We start from the raw sequence: 18335 nt of genomic DNA on the forward strand, positions 1-18335 counted from the left end.
GTCCGTGCGCTGTACGCTTCATGTGCGTGCGCGTAAGGCCCGATCGGCTCAAATACAAATAAGGAGGGCGGTCAGGTGGGTGGGCCCTCCGGAGCACCGTACTGGAACGGTAACTGGCGCTCTGAGCAGACACCAGTACGCCTGTACTGGAGCATACCAGTCATATCCCACCACTGCGGTACGCTTTGCGCTGCTCCAGGCCATTACTAGTACGGCCATACAGCTCAAGACCGGCAGCAACCCATCACTGGAATACTTTCAATTGTTCATGATTGCTTATTCCATAACTTCTTCCTTGCATGTAGCTTCATGTTGCTCTTGACTGCAGATTCAGAGTATAATAATATCACGGTGTAGCAACCAAAATCTGAGCTCTATTATGGAATACACATTGAAATAGTAATACAATATTTATCTCATACATAATATAGAGTGCTTTTCCTTCTCCACTCCCTTGGCCTGCTTTAGATACTGCTTGAAGTTACAATAGGGATGAGAAAATAACGTTGCTACCAATAGACTTATTTACCGCTCCATAGAGCTTTACAGAACTCTCTGAGTGATTTGCAGAGTCAGCCTATTGCTCCCAACAATCTGGGTCCTCATTTTACTGACCTTGGAAGGATGGAAGGCTGAGTCAGCTTCGAGTCCCATCAGGATTAAATTCCAGGCTGTGGGGAAGGTTAGCCTTGCAATACTGCATTCTTACCAGTGGGCCAACAGAGGTCCTGTACTAATGTTTACAACCTTTGTAGTATCTTTCACTTTCAGTCATGTTTTTGCTATTCCATTTCTGTTAGTACATGTCGGTCCATTTTTTTCTTTTTCATACCAGTGGAGAAATCGCCTAAACACACAAATTTCTTCCTGAGTTGCTTTTCTCCAGTAGTTCCCTAAAAATGCTAAACCCAAGTTAACAAACTCAGCTCTGTGACATATTTAGATGATTAGAATGCTGGGTGACTCACAGCTGCTGCCTAAAATGGACAAGACTCTAATCGGTTTTACACTGACACCTTCCCATCCCCCCACCCCCAAGCAGTTCATATCTAGGGAACGGGGCTTTCCGTTCAAAGTGTATTCTGCATTGTGTATCAGCTTATTCTCTTGTGATCCCTTTTTCTCCAATGAATGTAAGACAAATATTATATAAGAATAATAGATTACAAATATTTTATCTTCTTGCTAATTATCCTAGCACTGTGGTGAGTATTCCAAAGGGTGGGGGATTGGGGAAAAAGGACTATAAAATTTGCCCTTTTATCCAGCATTCTCATGAGTTGAGTTCTAGAAATCTTCCCCACCATTTAGGCTCACCCAGATATTTGGGTCATATCCTTCTGAGGTCGATGTAAAATTGTAAGAACAATTGCATTATGCTTTTTCACTTAGTGACTGCTTTGCTTAAGGACCAAATTGGTGGTCCCAATTGTCGTCACCGACACACTCCCTAAATCAGATTTACCCGTAGGAGCTCAGCTGTCAACATAACTGGCGGTTTCAAGATTTGAGGGAAATGCTATAGTTTTGGGCAGCCCAATCCTAACTCTCTTGCTTTAGATAACTGTTGGGTCATCAGTGATGTCTTAACCTAAAAAATCAAATCAAAACAACATGTCATACTATGTTGATGACCGCTCAGGACTGAATCTTACTGAAATCATACTGGCTGATTCCTAGTCTTCTGTCTACTTTCTAGATTAGCTGCCCAAAGAGCAAAGTATCTAAGAGAGAAGCTGGAAGAAAATCAAACTTATAAGACGGCCCTTGATACACAGGTAAATTGCAACACAAGCAGTTTCAACCTATAATAAGTGTGTACGGTTTGTGATCATGAAAGGAAGCTTTGCGCAGTGGCAGAATCGTAGCCAATGAGGTTTATCCAAGGCTCGATTATTGCTAATTGAAACTCTTTTCTAAGACAGACAGACAGACAGACAGACAGACAGACAGACAGACAGACAGACAGACAGACAGACACACGGCTCATTCAGTTTAGTGGGATTACTTTTACGTAAGCAACTGTAGCAACACCGCCTAAGAGTGAATCATAACAGCAATAATTGACCATGATCAGTTATACCGTATTTTTCGGAGTATAAGACGCACTGGAGTATATGACGCACCAAGATTTTGAAGAGGCAAATTAAAAAAAAAAGTTTTTGCACTCTGCAGACCCCCCCAAAACGGCCAGTTTTTTCTGAAAATGGGCCCATTTTTTGGTCAAATAAAGGGTATGAATAGCCTTTAGGAGGTTTCCATAGTGCTCCTGGGGGCTGGGGGTGTGTCAAAAATGAGTAAAAATGGCCTGTTTTTCGTGAAAACAGACCCGTTTTTTGTCAAAAAAAAGGGCATGCATAGCTTTTAGGAGGCTTGTAGAGTGCTCCTGGGGGCTGTCGGGGGACAAAATTTCTGCCCTCTCCAGCCCCCAGGAGCACTATGGAAACCTCCTAAAGGCTATGCACGGCCATTTTTGCGAAGGGGGCGGGGTTTCGGGAGGCCAAAAATGCTGTATTCAGTGTATAAGACGGACCCAGATTTTCAGCCTCTTTTTTTGAGGGAAAAAGGTGCGTTTTATACTCCGAAAAATATGGTAAGTTGTGAAGACAAACTAGTTGTTTTTTCCCTTTAGGGAACACAACAAAACTGAAGATCAAACCATAAAACAAGGCGAAATTCATAACAAATGTCTCTCTTAGCAACAGAAATTTTGGGCTCAGTTGTGGTCGTAACTCGAGGATTAGCTGAACATAAAACAACCTTCCTAATTGCTATAAGCAAAGTACCTTTTTTGATTTAAATTCCCTCTCCTTTTTTTAAAAAAGAATTTTATTGGTTTTTAAACATTTACAGGGAAGGGTAGGTGGATATTGCAGCTACATCGTGCTGAAAGTAGAAATCTCTCCAGATCTCATAACTTTTACAGAAAGAAATACAAAAAGTAAAAGATAAGCAAAAACAGCATCTTGTTATACATTGTGTCAGCCATATGTTCAACCATCTCTTTTGCCACTTTCTAATATCTCAACAATTGCAATGATATTTCAAATACATTTATTTTTGTGACCTGTGTTTTTTCAATACTGCTCCCTCCCCCCTGTCCTCTGGGGGAACCACAGCCCCTCCCTCCCTTATATCTTGTGTATTGTCACCTTTTTCACTACCTCTAATGGTTTCATCCTCTAGGAGCGTACTGTGTTTTTTCATGAAGGCCTCTGCCTCCACAACTGTATTAATTCTAATTCTGTTTCCCTCCCAGAAGATCAACATTCCTTCTGGCAATAACCATCTAAACCAAACCCCTTTATTATATAGTTTCTTTGATAAGGAGGAATACTTCCTCCTCTTGTCTCTTATTTTTTTTGGAATTTGTTTAAGAATGGCTATTTCTTTATCTTTGTATTTTAGTGGACCTCCCCTTTGGGCTCCCAAAACCTCATCCCTCTCCTGTTTTGTACGTAGATAAAATTAAGGCCAGCTCCCTTGCCTGAATTCGTGCCTGATTCAACGGAGATCATTTTTGGGAAGAACGACATGAATGAAGAGAAAATGGAGGAGAGAAGGAAACGTGCTCGGGAATATTCTAAGTATCAGTTGCAGGCAGTTGCAGACCGTAAGAGGACTGCCATTCTTAACCAGCTGGTGGATCAGAGGAGAGCTGCAGACATGTTCCAAAGAGCTAAGAAACAGTAAGATGGAAACTGTAAAGGGTTAATACTACTCTGAGAAAGTCTAGGCTGGACCTGGTAGGAACAAACAGAGCCATGATGCACACTCAAACACGGCAAAACTCAGCTTTAAACCCCACAAACAGGCCGGAGCCTCAGAACATGACGAGTAGGAAATATGTCCCTTGTAAAGTCAGCGCTGGGAGCATCTGCCTCCCAGCGACTTTTCAAGTCTCTGAACCCCACCCAGGAGTGAAATCCAGCAGGTTCTGACAGATTCTGGTGAACCAATATGTGGGGTTAATTGGTTAATCAGTAGTTGGCAAACCACACTGATTAAATCAGTCAAAGTCCACATTCCTTACTCTTAATCCTTTGCTTACAAGAGACGATGGAATTTGCACATTGCAAGCAGTAAGAAATTAACTTATAAACATATGGGTCACGTATCTATATCATGAAGTGTCCATGAGGTGTCCATGAGGAAAAGCATGCATCTGTAAACCAATCAATAGTTGCCAAGTGGATTTTCTGTCCAATGAGCTTTTACTATTCTGAGAAGTTTGACAATAAAAGGAAGCCCCGAACAATGCTCTGGGTGGGTGCCTTCCCATCACAACCTTACTCCTGTCTGTGTCTGCTTTTCTACGTTACCAACATTGGTAGCGGATATTTTGAGTAGTTCAGAGAATCGGTAGTAGAAATTTTGAGTAGTTCAGAGAACTGGCAAATACCACCTCTGGCTGACCCCAGAGTGGGGTGGGAATGGAGATTTTGCAGTATCCTTCCCCTGGAGTGGGGTGAGAATGGAGATTTTGCAGTATCCTTCCCCAGGAGTGGGGTGAGAATGGAAATTTTGCAGTATCCTTCCCCTGGAATGAAGTGGGAATAGAGATTTTGCAGTATCCTTCCCCTGGAATGTGGAGGGAATGGAGATTTTGCAGTATCCTTCCCGTGCCATGCTTACCAAGCCACGCCACACCCATCAAGCCATGCCCACAGAAACGGTAGAAAATATTTTCTTTATATATATAATTTTTTTTTATTTTTTATTTTCAAAACAGACACAACACCAAAAATCCTCCTTCTTTACATATTGCAGAAAGTGTATCAGTTGGTTACAAAAGGCTTTTGTGCATCTCTTCCACAGTCATCAACCATAATTCATATTAACTCAAGTATTTTGACTTAGATATATTTATACATATTACCATCATCATACCTCCATTTTCATTTGACTATAATTGTTTAAACGTCCTTCATCATAAAATATACCAAGATTTAAAACATAACCACATACTGGCATTTCATTTGCTATTTCTAATATCCTCCAATAACACTGAATCCTTATGGCCTATTCTGGCTAAACATCCATAATATTTAGTAACAAAAATTTCTAATCCTCCTTTCCAAATCACTGTTTACAATTTACATCCAATTTCCTTATGTTGTACCCATACCTGTATATACGTTGTTATCATTATCACTCCTTTGTTTGACTGTATCCTTTATTATAACATTTTCCCCCCTAATAATAAAAACTTAACTAAATTTAACTTAGTTCTTTTTATTAACCTTTATATATAACCAAAAAAATTCTAATCTTCCTTTCATAGGTACCATTCAATATTCATATCCAATTATTACTTATCATAGCAATACATATATATACATTATTATCATTATCAATTATTTATTTAACTATATTTATTGTCACTAAATTTCACTAAGTTTAACTAGTTTTAAATTATACACTTTCATCTATCAACCTGTATCTTTCCAGTAGCAAAACAATCTCATGTCTTCTGCCATTTGTGGTATCCTCTAATCATCTCCTTAATCAAATTTGTATGGACTCCTCTTTGCAACTCATTGCTTATTAAGTCTCTCATGTAATTTCGATGCCCTTCTTCTGTTTCCTTGATCAGCTTATCTTTAATTGTCAATGGTGTTTTCAATGATGTTGCAAACAAAATTTCTCTCTTTAAATCCATACATTCTTTTATTTTTTCTTCTTCTGTATCTTGCCATCTGGGGTAGAGTTCCCCTCCATTTAATTCCTCTTTCCGTATTCCACTCTTTCCATTTCCAGACACAAACCAATCAACATAGATATCAGTGGATTTAATTTCTTTGTGGTCATTTTTCTCTTCGGTTTTTAGGACTCTACCCTCCACTTTTTCCACTTGATAAACATCTCCAACTTCTTCATCATATTTTACTGTTAGATGCTCTAGATTTTCCAACTTCTTCTCCGTCCTCTCAAATGTGTTTGATAATTTCTGAATTTCTAACATTATCTTTTGCAAATTTAAATTTTCTTTCTGCTGTTGAGATTGTGCCATTATCTCCAGCTGACAAACACTGCTGCTCTGGCTTGGAAGGTTTCTACAAGATTATGCATAAATTCACAATAAGGTCTTATTTTCACTTTTCTCTGGTTAAAGATATACTTCAAAGGAACATCCGTATGCTTTTCTTCTTATCACTCTCTATAGACAAAACAGTGAGACTTTGAAGTGCCAAGTCAGAATAATCAGTGAGGAAAGTAAAAGTGTTTTGTTTCCAATACACAAACCTCCAGCCTCCAAGTAGCAGTGTCATCTTTCCCTCTGTTGTTACAATTTTCTTTGTTGCCTTTTGTATCTTTTCCAAGTTTAAAAAAAAGTCAAATTCTTGAATGAAATAGAGAAGAAAAAGGGAAAAACACACACAGTAATGAAGGAGACTTTTAGTCCATAGGTTGCAAAAATTTTTTTTTAAAAAAAAGGTAGAAGAAGAAAACTTAATCCATTCATTTTAAAAGGCTTGCATAAATTCCATCCATGAAAATAGCATTTAAAAAGTAAGATAACCCACTGTCCAAAACCATTCAAAGCTTAATTCTGCTGCTTATTTCTTCTGTTTTCAAATTTAAATTAACTTTAAGTTTTTTATGGGCAGTCTCTTTTAAAACGGTAAAAATTCCTCACCAGCTGAAAACACTTTCTTTTTCCGTATCCTTCCATTTTGGAGTCACCCCAACTTCATCAGCCTAGGGGCCGTGCTTTTGTCGCCAGCTAGAAGAACTTCTCCTGCATCGATCAGGGACTTTGCGATGTCCCTGAGATCAGCAGGACGTATTCTTCCCGTTCACCATCTCTGCGGGATGGTTTAGGTCCATTTGGACCACCCAGCAGCAAAAGTATTGGCGGTGATCTCAGAGCATTGAGATCGCACGTCGTCTCGTCGCGACATTGGCTCCTCCCCTTCGGTAGTAAAATAGTTTGAATTTCACCATTGACCCCACGTCCATCCAGTTGCCCGCCCCCACCGGTAACCACCATCCTGCAGCCGGCAACTTTGCGGCTGCACATGTAACTTCAAATGGTCATTAAACAATCTGTTGCTAAGTCAAGGACTACCTGTATTCTCCTTGCCTTAAAACCCTTTTGAAATCTTCTAGGTGGATGATGGAGAAGGGTGAGCGAATGGAGAGGCTCTTCCAGATGAACTTGGCTATTCAAGAAGACTGGCGGAAAAGCGCGGGGCTGAAGCGACAGCGAGATTACGAGGAGAAGCTCTTCCAGCGGTAAGCATCCACTTAGAACAAAGTGCCCCAACCTTTCTGGCTTTTCAGACGGGTGGCGGGGGAGAGGGGGAAGAAGGGTTGTTCCATGCAAGCAATGGGCAAGTGTATGTGCGCATGCAATTCCATTTGCACATGTGCTCAACCACCGCTTCTGAAGCCCGGCTCCAAACGCCTCATGGCCCAGAAGTTGCCACGGCCCAGGGATTGGGGGACCCCTGATCTACAGTAGCTCCAATCTTTGACTCAGACTCGGGAATCTGGGAGAAATCCTTGGATTTCAGAGTTGGAAGATGTAAGTGGGGAAGGATGCTCTTTGGCCTTTGTGACAGTGGTGGGATTCAACCAGTGTAACAACCACTTTGCTTTGTGCGTGCTTTGTGCACACACATTGCATTTGAAATCAGCATTAAATCTTACCTTTTCCTGCAGCCCCGGTAAGTAAAACAGCTGAGACACGGTAATCCATTTTGCTGTGTCAATCAGCTGGGCTTCAAACAAAGGAAATATAGGATGAAATAGAGCAGGAATGGGTGGGCAGGGCCAACTGATTGCCGGAACGACGGTTTGCCTAAACCGGTGCGTACCGGCTGTATCCCATTCCTGCTTTGTCACATTCCTTCTATAGACAGTCAACAGTCCCTTTCGGGAGAGGGGGCGGTATATAAACGCTAATAATAAATAAATAAATAAATAAATAAACATTGATGCAAATGCCTTATGGGGAAAATTTCTGCACAAGCTCCATAAAATCTGTTAGGAAATTGAACTTAGTACCTGGAACAGTAAAGCGTACATTAGGCCAGAACACCCATTTGTAGTTGATTAGTCTTTCTTATCCCCTGCTCATTTGCCTTGACTGTTAGTAGCTCAGATTCTTGTAGAGAGCTTAACCTTGCAATAAATCTTTATGCTCATTTGAATCTCCTGATTTCCTTGGTCCTTGACATAGAAGCCTTTGGGGAAAAAAAAGTGAATTATTGGTCTTTCTCCCCAAGAAGATGATTTAAAAACAAACAAACATTTCTGTCTCCTTGAACTGCAGGGCGGGAGACAAACTTATGCTCCTGGATCAGTGTGCAAGATATCGTCGTTGTTACCAGTGCAAGAAAGACCTGAAAAATTTTGGGGAAAGCAAGATATGGACAGACAGTAAATATATCCCTGGATCTCGGTTAATCGTTTGAAGCAGGGCCATTTGTTTAAGCCTTCCTTTTCTTCTTATAAGTGCTTTTGTAATTGGTTTTTTTTTTTTAAAAAGAAAGAGAATCTGATTGTATGAACGTGCTTATGATTTGATTCTTGTAGCCTTGTGATATAAATTTTTGTTTTTTTTTCTTTTCTGGTGACAAGAATATGTTTTTCTGCATTAAAGATATATATGTATGAATGTGTATTATGGAATACACTTCCCTCACCCCCCCCACATTCCATAAAACACGAATCTTTATTACTTTTTAGAAAGGGGGTGGGGTGGGGTTGATCTTTTCAGGCAGGAATGAGAGGATGGCACATTTGATTTACAGGAACTGACTGCCTTTTTGCATGTTTGTACAGGGAGGAGATTCAGCCGATTCGGGCCAACCGGATGCAAATTTGCCAATGCAAATTTGGACCTTAGGAGCAAAGTACCTGTCTGGGTATAAGGCAGTGATGGCTATCCTTTTTCTAAAGGTGTACCAAAATTGTGTGCCCATCCACCTGCACATGTGCGCCCCCCCACCTGTGCATATGCGAGCGATCCCCCCCACCTGCACATGTGCACGTAACCCCCTGCATGGGGGGTGATTTTCATCCTCCTCAGGCTCCAGGGGTTTTCCTGAAGCCTAGGGAGTGCGAAAATGGCCTCTCCTGGCCCCCCAGGGGACCGGGGTGACCGTTTTCACCCCCCTTCAGGAAAGCCTCCGGAGTGTGGGAAGGGTGAAAAATGGCCCAACGGCCCAACGGCCCAACTGGAAGTTCGGGAATGCTCCTGGCTTAGCCATTCTACCACACATTTGCTGAGCCCTTAAAGTAGGGGTGTCATAATCGATTTCATTGAGGGCTGCATCAGGGTTGTGTTTGAACTCAAGGAGCCAGGGTGGGCATGGCCAGCTCGACGTCACCGCGATGGCCTCCTGCAGCCCTCTGCCAGTGAAAATGGAGCCCGGGGAGGTCACGTGCGGCCTACCCAGGCTCCATTTTTGGCCGTGACGGACTCAATGTTTGCGGGCGGAGGGCTGCAGGAGGCCGTCACGGATGAAAACGGAGCTCAGGCGGGTCACCCGTGGCCATCTCCGGGCTCCATTTTCACTGGCAGAGGGCTACAGGTGACCTCTGCCAACAAAAACAGAGCCCGGGCAGGCCGCACGCAGCCCCCCCCACAACCTCTGTTTTCACTGGCACTGAAAGCCAATCCTTAGCTTTCTATGGTGGCCCCACGGACCAAATCTAAGCACCCCACGGCCTTGAGTTTGATACTCTGTTGTATAAACTGGAGATATATCTCTAGGCAGCCTTTTGAAAACCTCTGATTCTGTCCCCCTCCAATGAGTTACTTTAATGAGATTTAAAGTAGATGCTTTCATTAGATTTCACTATAGTACCGTAGCCTTAGAGGTTATGATGTTCCATTAAGACTGGGAAGATGACCAGCCTCCATCAACTCTTCCAGCCCATTGCACTTCTCAGGTTTGGGATTGTGAGAGTAAAACGGACATTTTAAAAAAAATAATCTCAATTGTCTTCTAGAGAAAAAGTGAGCTAGAAGATAAGGTCGAGTTTTTACCTTTAAGGAGGGATTGTGTTATGCTGTCAATTGCATAACCCACTTAAAAAGGCACAGGGTCCCTTTGCACAAAGAGTCGTATATCCTGACTCTAGGAGGCGGTGCTCGTCTCCGTTTCAAAGCTGAAGAGCCAGCGCTGCCCGAAGATGTCTCCGTTGTCAAGTGGCCGGCATGACTAAATGCCAAAGGCACACGGAGCACCATTACCTTCCCACCAAAGGTGGTCCCTATTTTTCTGCTTGCATTTTTACGTGCTTTGGAACTGCTAGGTTGGCAGAAGCTGGGACAAGTAACGGGAGCTCACTCTGTTACGCGGGCGCTAGGGATTCGAACCGCCAAACGGCTCTCCTTTCTGATCGAGAAGCTCAGCGCCTTAGCCACTGAACCACCGCATCTCAGGTGAGATACAAACCAATAAATAGGTGTTTCCTCCTGCTTTCAGTGGGTCCCATAGAAGAAATTGCTGCTGTGCTGAATCTCGTAGTCTCCCAACAGTTTTAGCTAAAATAAGACAATTCGTCAAGCTTTATTCTAGCTTTAGCGAATACATACCATATCGGGACCATTAACAGTGCTAGATTCATGGGCATTGCTGCAATAGATTTTAATAGGAGCAAAAGAACACACTAGGATTTCATTGCATGACATATACAGCATTTTTGTAACGCAAAAAAATCACAGCATAGGCATTCATTGATATTGTGCTTTCTCAGTTATTTAGAAACGACCCGTTCAGTTTGGATGGTTTGGGTTAACCAATGAGGACACACGTTCTAGATGTCTGACTGAAGGTGACATAGAAGCACATCTTGAGAATTGGTTGACATCTCATTGCTACGTTATCTGATCCAGGAAAACATTCCATAGACCTGTCTGAAAGGTGCTTCCCCAAAAGACAACTAGACTCTCTTGGGGTTTTTTCCTTGAAAACTTTTCACCTCTCATCCAAGAAGCTTCTTCCAGTTCTAACTGAATGGAAAGATTCTTTGCAGCTAGCAGAAGAATGGAAGAAGCTTCTTGAATGAGAAGCAAAATGTTTTCAGGGAGAAAACCAAAGAGGTCCAATTGTTTTTTGGGAAAATAACATTTGAGACAATCCTGATCTGGAGGATTGAGGATCTCCATAGACATTCAATAGACCTATTATTGTTGAGTAGATCTGAAGGCCAACAGCCTAACTCTAACCTGGATTTTAAGGCCCCTTATGATATCTAGAAAGTGCATTAATCATGGGGAAATGTAGGATCCAACTTTCATGGCAAGCTCAGTTTGGTTTCCAGTGCCCTAATCAAAATCTTCAGGCAGCTCATTGGGTCAGAATAACAGAAGCATTGGAAGGGACCTTGGAGGTCCTCTAGTCCAACCCCCTGCTCGAGCAGGAGAACCTATATCAGTGATGGTGAACCTTTTGCACCCTAGGTGCCAAAAGCACATGATGCGTGCATGCTATTGCGTGTGCCTACGTGCCCACCCCCATAATTTAATGCCCACCATGCTGTGCCCCCGCGCATGCACGCATGACCGTGCCTGCTGCACCACACATGTGCGCATGCCTTTCTTGGAGCCTTGTGAGGGTGAAAATGGCCTTCCCCGCCCCCTCAGAGGCCCTCCGGAGGCCAGAAATGGCCTGTTTTCTGACTTCTGGTGGGCCCAGTAGCTGTTTTTTGCCCTCCCTAGCTCCGGAGGGTGAAAAACAGCCCAACACACAAACCGGAGGTTTTTGGAACGGACTTCTGGTTTGCGTGTTGGGCTGTTTTTCTCCCTCCGGAGGCTTTAGGAGGCTTCCCATGAAGCCTCCAGAGGGTGAAAAACAGCCCAATGTCCGTTCCCAAGCTTCCGGTTTGTGCGTTGGGCGGATTTTAGCCTTCTGGAAGCTTCAGGGAAGCCTTCGAAGGGCGAAAAATGGCCGAAAATCAAGGCTGAAAATCACCTGGCCAGCACGCGCATGCGTGGTGGAGCTGACAGGGCAACGCCTTGCGTGACCTCAGAAATGGCTCCATGTGCCACCTATCATGGAGCTATACCATTTCAGAAGACTGAGGTCTACATAACATGACTTGGAAATTCTTTTGTCCTTGGCTATGCAGCATCTCACTCTTGCAACTGTTAAGTTAGTAACACGGTTGTTAAGTGAATGTGGCTTCCCCATTGACACTGCAGAAGGTCGCAAATGGGGTCCCATGACCCCCGGGATACTGCCACCGTCATAAATATGAGTCAGTTGCCAAGTGTCTAAATTTTGATCACGTATCTCATGGATGTTGCAACAGTCGTAAGAGTGCAAAAGGGTCATAAATCACTTTTCCGGTGCTGTTGTAACTTTGAATGGTCACTAAATGAACTGTTCCAAGTTGAGGACTCCTCAAAGAAATGGTTGGATGTGTGTTCAGAGAATGTGTGTATGTACCACCAGACTGGAGATCTTTACTAAATGTGGAAGGTATCCCGCTGAGTCATAAATTATCTCAAGTTTTTTGGCTGCCATAGAAAGGCTGTGAAATAAGACTTCACTTGTGAAAAAAATGTTTTAGGGAAATAGCTTCATCACTTGTCATAAAAAAGTAAGAAATATCTCCAATCTGTATTCTCATAACCTGCCTTTTAATTCTGTTAAAAATTGTCAGCATCACTGCAATAAGGAGCAAACGCTAGTTGGGAATAAGCTAACTCTCAAAGCTGAAAAGGAATTTGGAAATGCACATGCTCTGGTTTTTGTAGACAACTACCATCTCTTTAAAATACCGGTTGCCTTTTGCTTTTGGGTCTAGTGGAAAAAGAATAGGAGAAAAACTTTGGAAATTTGTTATTATACATGTTGACAGCAGCAAAATTACTATATGCGCAAAAATGGAAGGACACTTTGATTCCTACCATCGAAGAATGGTTGCAGAAGTTGATGGAGTTAGCGGAAATGGCAAAATTGAATACTCTGCTCAAAAGAAAAGAACATTCAGTACTTTTGTTTCCACCTGGAAACCACTCCTGAACTTCTTGCTTGACGTGGAAAAGAATGAAACTTTGATTTTGGGTTTTACAGATTAAACCGATAGACTTTTGTAGACATGACTGGTTCATACTATTATGGTAAAACAAAAAGCTGTGATTTGTTGTTAATGCCTTATTCTACTATAACAGAGAGAGTTGGAAGTCTATATTTTTTTTTCTTCCCTTATCCTCCCCTACTTTTCTTTCTCCTTTTTCCTTCCCCCTCGCTGTTCTCTTATTTGCTTTTGTATTTTATAATACTTTATAACCCAATAAAATGTATTAAAAAATACCAGTTGTCTTTTTTAGATTCTCGGTAGTATTGACACCTGATCTTGTCCACTGCAATTTAGATGAGGAATGGGTACAACTCAAGTATACTCAAGCATCACCCATTCCTTTTCCGGGTTCTGGCATGCATGCGCATGTGAAGATGAGCTGGCCTTTGTGCGTGCGGCACAGGGGTGGGTTCCTGCCAGTTCTAACCTCTTCTATAGAAGAGGTTCCACAAATCTACAGTGCGGTTTAGAACCGGTTCCAGCTCCCTCCCTCCGCCCGTCCACACATCATCAAGAGGAAGAGCGAGAGGAGGAATTCTGGGAGTTGAAGTCCACAAGTCTTAAAGCTGTCAACTTTGAACACCCCTGGGTTTTTTTCCCCAAAGGGTTAGTGCAAGGGTCTTGTAACTTCCCAGCTTTAAGATTTGCACACTTCAATGCCAGAGTTCCTGAGCCAACATTTTGGTTGCTAAGCAAGAGCGTTGTTAAGTGAGTTTCACCACATTTTACAAGTTGGCCACGCCCACCCAGTCACATGGCCAGCAAGCCACTCCCACAAAGCAGGCCACACCTACAGAAGAGGTTCTAAAAAAATTTGAAACCCACCACTGGTGTGAACATATACTTGGAGTGCTTCGTGAGTTAGTCTATGCTGCCAATTAAAACATAGTGAGTTTGGTAGAACTTTCATTGTTGTATGGTAACAAGATATAGGTTTGATACAGAAATACCAGTTACCGGGAACTGGTATTTTTCAGTAAATTGGGGGAGTGAGAATTCTACATAACTGCCAATACCACCATCCACATCTCTAATAAGGGTCAGGGTTAGGATCAGGGCCCTGGGGATAGTTGCTAAAACTGGTAGAAGCCATATAGAACTCTGGGCAAGAAGTCACTTCTGAAGTGTATGCCTGATGGCCATTCCACGGTCATTATCAAACAATTACATTCTCCAAAATAGGGGTGGGATTCAGCCAGTTCGGACCGGTTTGGGAGAATGGATGTTAATTTTAATCTGGTTCGCCGAACTGGTAGTTGGAAGGAGTGGCTGACCCCGCCCACCCCTTTCCTCCCAGGAGTCTCCACATGGCCTGTTCATCATGCCAGGTAAGTACAGGGTCTATGCAGAGGCTCTGGGAGGGCGAAAAACGGGCCTACCGGAAGTACCGGAGGTCTGGAAACGGGCCTGTTTCTGGACTCCAGAGGGCCTCCTGGAGACTCCCAGAGACTCAAGGAAAGCCTCAGGAGCCTGGGGAGGGCGAAAACGACCTCCCCGCCATGGTGCAGGAAGCCGATTAGGCCATGCCCCCATGGCTACGCCCACCCAGAGAACCAGTTGCTAAAATTTTTCAATCCGACCCCTGCTCCTAAACCCATGAATGGTAACCTTTATTGAGAAAGACCATAGCAATTACACCAGCTCAATGGATACGAAGTCATCTAGCAAAAGCAATTTCTATGAACTCTGCAGAAATTCCTAATCCAGCCGTCTCCAACCTGGAAGGGAATCCTGCCGACATGGGAATTTGGGGAGCTGATGTTCTAATCCATTGGGAAAGGACCAACTTAGGAGAAGGTCAGTTTGACTTGCGAAAGGAGATTCGAGAATACGGAACCTTCTAAATTTCATTGAATCACGTCCGTTCATTGGGCGTTGGTGGCATAATTGGTCCTTGTTTACTCTGTATGATTTCCGGCTCAGATTTATTTGGTTTGTTTGTTTGTTTGTTTTAAAAAAGGAAGCTGCTCATAGAAATAACTGAAGATCCTACAAGGTTGGAAGTTCAAGACACTTTAGCATCTTAAGGTTCACAGCTACTGGAAAATTCCTCTTTCCCGCCTTTGCAAAAGAGAAACATCAAATATTCTGAGTCTTCATGGCTTCCTGCGGCCACTGGTAATTATCGATGATGAAGGAATCATAGCCAGGGCTGTAAATGAGATTTTTCACAAATGCTTCTTTGTCCTCTGGTTCTGGATACCAGGAGGCCAAGTTGTGTTTGTAGGCATAGTCAACCACCTAAGAACAAGAGATAGAAGGAGAAAAAAACAACAACATTGGACAAAGCCTTTGATCCAACCAGATACCATCAGTGGTCCTCAACGTTTTCTTCACTAAAGACCCTCATTAAATATCTTTTTGTGGCCAGGGACCTGTTGGAAGAAATATCCATTATTATTTCATAATTGTTATTATTTTATGGCAACCTGTGGGAAAAATATCCATCTGGTTCAGTTCTAAGACGGGAGAAAGACACTGGAAACATGGTGGCTGATTGGAAAGATGGTTTAATGAGGAACAGGACCACCAAGCACATGGTTCTGGTCAGGGTTGGGTTCCTACTGGCGTTGGTACCGGTTCGCTTTGAGTGCATACGCAGTTCACTGTAAATTGTTCTGCGCATGCACAAAGACCATGAAAAACTAATAAAAAACACGCTGAGACCCGGGAACCAGTTTGGGGGCGTGGCCAGCCTGGGTCTCTGCCGATTCTGCAACCCAGCCCAAATTATCACTACCGGTTCGCCTGAATTGGTGCGAACCAGTAGAAACCCACCTCTGGTTCTGGTGTAGCTGACCACATAAGAGTTGAGAGTGGGTTTTTTTTTTAATTTCTTTGAATTTTGCACTTGAGCTTCCTGTTCCTATGCAAGGACATGTATTCTATTGGGTGTTGTCAGATTCCTATAAGATCATGTAGGGGGTCATAGCTGGCTCTATACGCAGCAGAAGAAATGCAAATCCTAGGTGCTTGTCTGATCTAATTTGGTCAACTTCTGGCTTATTGTTTATCTGAGCTCCCAAGTGAAATTTGGGGATCATGCAATGAAGAGGCTGAAAGGGTGGAAGGCAATTCCTATTGTAGCTGAATGCCTTTGTCCTGTGTTGGATCTCAGGGGAGGGGTTGCTTCTAATCCGACCCTTCTGCCTTCATTCAGACTTTGCTGCAGGGAGTTTCAAAATATCCTATCTTGAATGGATTTCTGCCTGCTGTATTTTCTTTGCTTGTGAATAGGGCTGTCTAGATACTTGTCTTCCTCTTTCAATAAGCTCTTTATCTCTTAAGTGCTGACATCTGTGTGGGCTATTTTGAAAAAGTGGGGGCTGCTTTCTGCCTCTATAAAAACATGTTTTTCCACTTCTCCCTTGGGGAAATATAATATTTTGCCTTTTTAATATTCTTCAAAATATTTCATTCTCCTGGGGAGGGGAGGGGCTTCTCATAGAACATGGCCATTGACCACCAAGATTTAAGATTTAAATCGTAGCATTTCTTCAAGCCTTCGCAGACCTCCTGTGACAATATTGTGGCCTCCAGGGATTGAGGACCACTGATCTAGATAACTCATAACCGCCAAAGTCAACAACACTGTGATAGGTGTTCTGACCCCCCTCTCCACGCCTGTGAATAGCCCAGAACACAGGCTTGGCTGTTTGCCACTATTTAATTTGCTGAGATCACAAATCCTTTGGCTGAGGGCCCAGACAACTCACGTTAAAGAAAAACAACCCAGAGAGTCCCAGACACGGCTAGAATACATGGATTTTCTTCACTGCTAATTCAAACGGTTGTTTCCTGCAAATGTCCCCTCCCAACGCCTCACCTATAATCTCTCTTGGGAGGGGCCAATCCACAACCACCTGTGCTAATCATTTTCTGTGAGTCTGCCTATGTAGTTGCTGCTTCTGTTTCTCAGCCTTTCTCAATCTAGCAAACTGCCTTTGATCCTCCCCACTGCTCCATGCCTCGGGCGCCTCCTGGTGACCAACCAACCCCTCTGGTCCCTGCTCTGAATCTGAACCCTGCACAGGGTCCTCCACATCGTCCAGGGGCAGACTCAAATGATCCCTCACTATCTGAGTCCAGCAGCTCGATCGGATCCTGCTGGACCACAACACATAGGTATTGTAAACAACTTAGCCATTTTATCATTTGCTCTATGGATGCCACTACATGTAGTCCTCCGCTTACGACTGGCCACTTAGTGACCATTTGAAGTTAGGACAAACTTACATACGCTACATACGACCTGCATTTGAAGATCAAACCATCCACTCTCCTTGGTTATGTGACTGAATTTCAGGTGCTCGGTAACACTATTGCATTTACGTGGGGCGCAGTGTTTAGAATTCAGTAGTGCAGGCTACATCTGCTGACTGCCTGCAATTTGGCAGTTCGAATCTCACCAGGCTCAAGGTTGACTCAGCTTTTCCATCCTTCCGATGTCGGTAAAGTGAGTCCCCCGATTGTTGAGGACAAGAGGCTGACTCTGTAAACCACTTAGAGAGGTCTGTAAAGCCCTGTGAAGCGGTATATAAGTCTAAGGGCTTTTGCTATTGCTACGGCCATTTACAACGTCCCATAATAATGAAAACATACTCCCAGTTTTTGGCAAAACTGTGCCCTTAGTGAACTATAAGCACTCAACATACGACCATAATTGAGCCCCAGATTTATGTTGTTAAGTGAGAAATTTGTTAAGTGAGTTTTGCCCCATTTGTACAATTTTTCTTGCCATATTTGTTAAATGAATCACTGCCGTTGTCAAATTGTTCACACGGTTGTTAAGTAAATCTACTTTCCCCATTGATTTTTCTTGTCAGAAAGTCGCAAAAGGGGGCTGTGGGACACTGCAACCGTCATAAATGTGAGTCGGTTGTCAAGCACCCGAATATAAATCCAAGGACCATGGGGATGCTGTAACGGTCATTATGTGTGAAAAAGGAGTCATAGGTCCCTTTTTTCAGTGCGGTTGTAACTTGGAACGGTCACTAAATGAACTGTTGTAAGTCAAGGACTACCTGTATTGTTTCGCTTAACAACTGTGATGTTGCTTAACTGATGTGGCAGCCACAATACAACCACAGTGTTTGCTTAATAGCTACCGCAAAAAAAGGTCATAAAATTGTCTGTCATGTGACCGACTCATTTTATGACTGTCATGACTGTTTCGACCATGATGGAAAGGCTCCGTTTCGGTCATAAGTTTGAGGACTACCTCTGAGGTAGATTTCTTTTGATGCGTATTCAGTGACTTGTAACCGGATGCTGAAATGCTCATTGTT

At 43.0% G+C, this 18335-nt stretch overlaps 2 protein-coding genes across 2 annotated transcripts in view; one reads left to right on the forward strand and one right to left on the reverse strand.

Moving 5' to 3' along the window:
• CCDC81 (coiled-coil domain containing 81) overlaps positions 1–8488 on the forward strand; it is a 32616-nt gene extending 24128 nt beyond the window's left edge. Inside the window, exons 12-15 of the mRNA XM_081951607.1 lie at positions 1700–1778; positions 3463–3689; positions 7114–7239; positions 8282–8488. Coding sequence (XP_081807733.1) covers positions 1700–1778; positions 3463–3689; positions 7114–7239; positions 8282–8423 — 574 coding nt within the window. The 3' untranslated portion in view covers positions 8424–8488. The remainder of the gene's footprint in view (positions 1–1699; positions 1779–3462; positions 3690–7113; positions 7240–8281) is intronic.
• A 6508-nt stretch (positions 8489–14996) lies between these two features.
• Positions 14997–18335, reverse strand: part of ME3 (malic enzyme 3) — a 124925-nt gene continuing 121586 nt past the window's right edge. Inside the window, exon 15 of the mRNA XM_081950353.1 lies at positions 14997–15288. Within this exon, the coding sequence (XP_081806479.1) occupies positions 15127–15288 (162 nt within the window). The 3' untranslated portion in view covers positions 14997–15126. The remainder of the gene's footprint in view (positions 15289–18335) is intronic.

Source organism: Natrix helvetica, assembly GCF_964273705.1.
Source record: "Natrix helvetica genome assembly, chromosome: 4".
In the NCBI taxonomy this organism is placed as follows: domain Eukaryota; kingdom Metazoa; phylum Chordata; class Lepidosauria; order Squamata; family Natricidae; genus Natrix; species Natrix helvetica.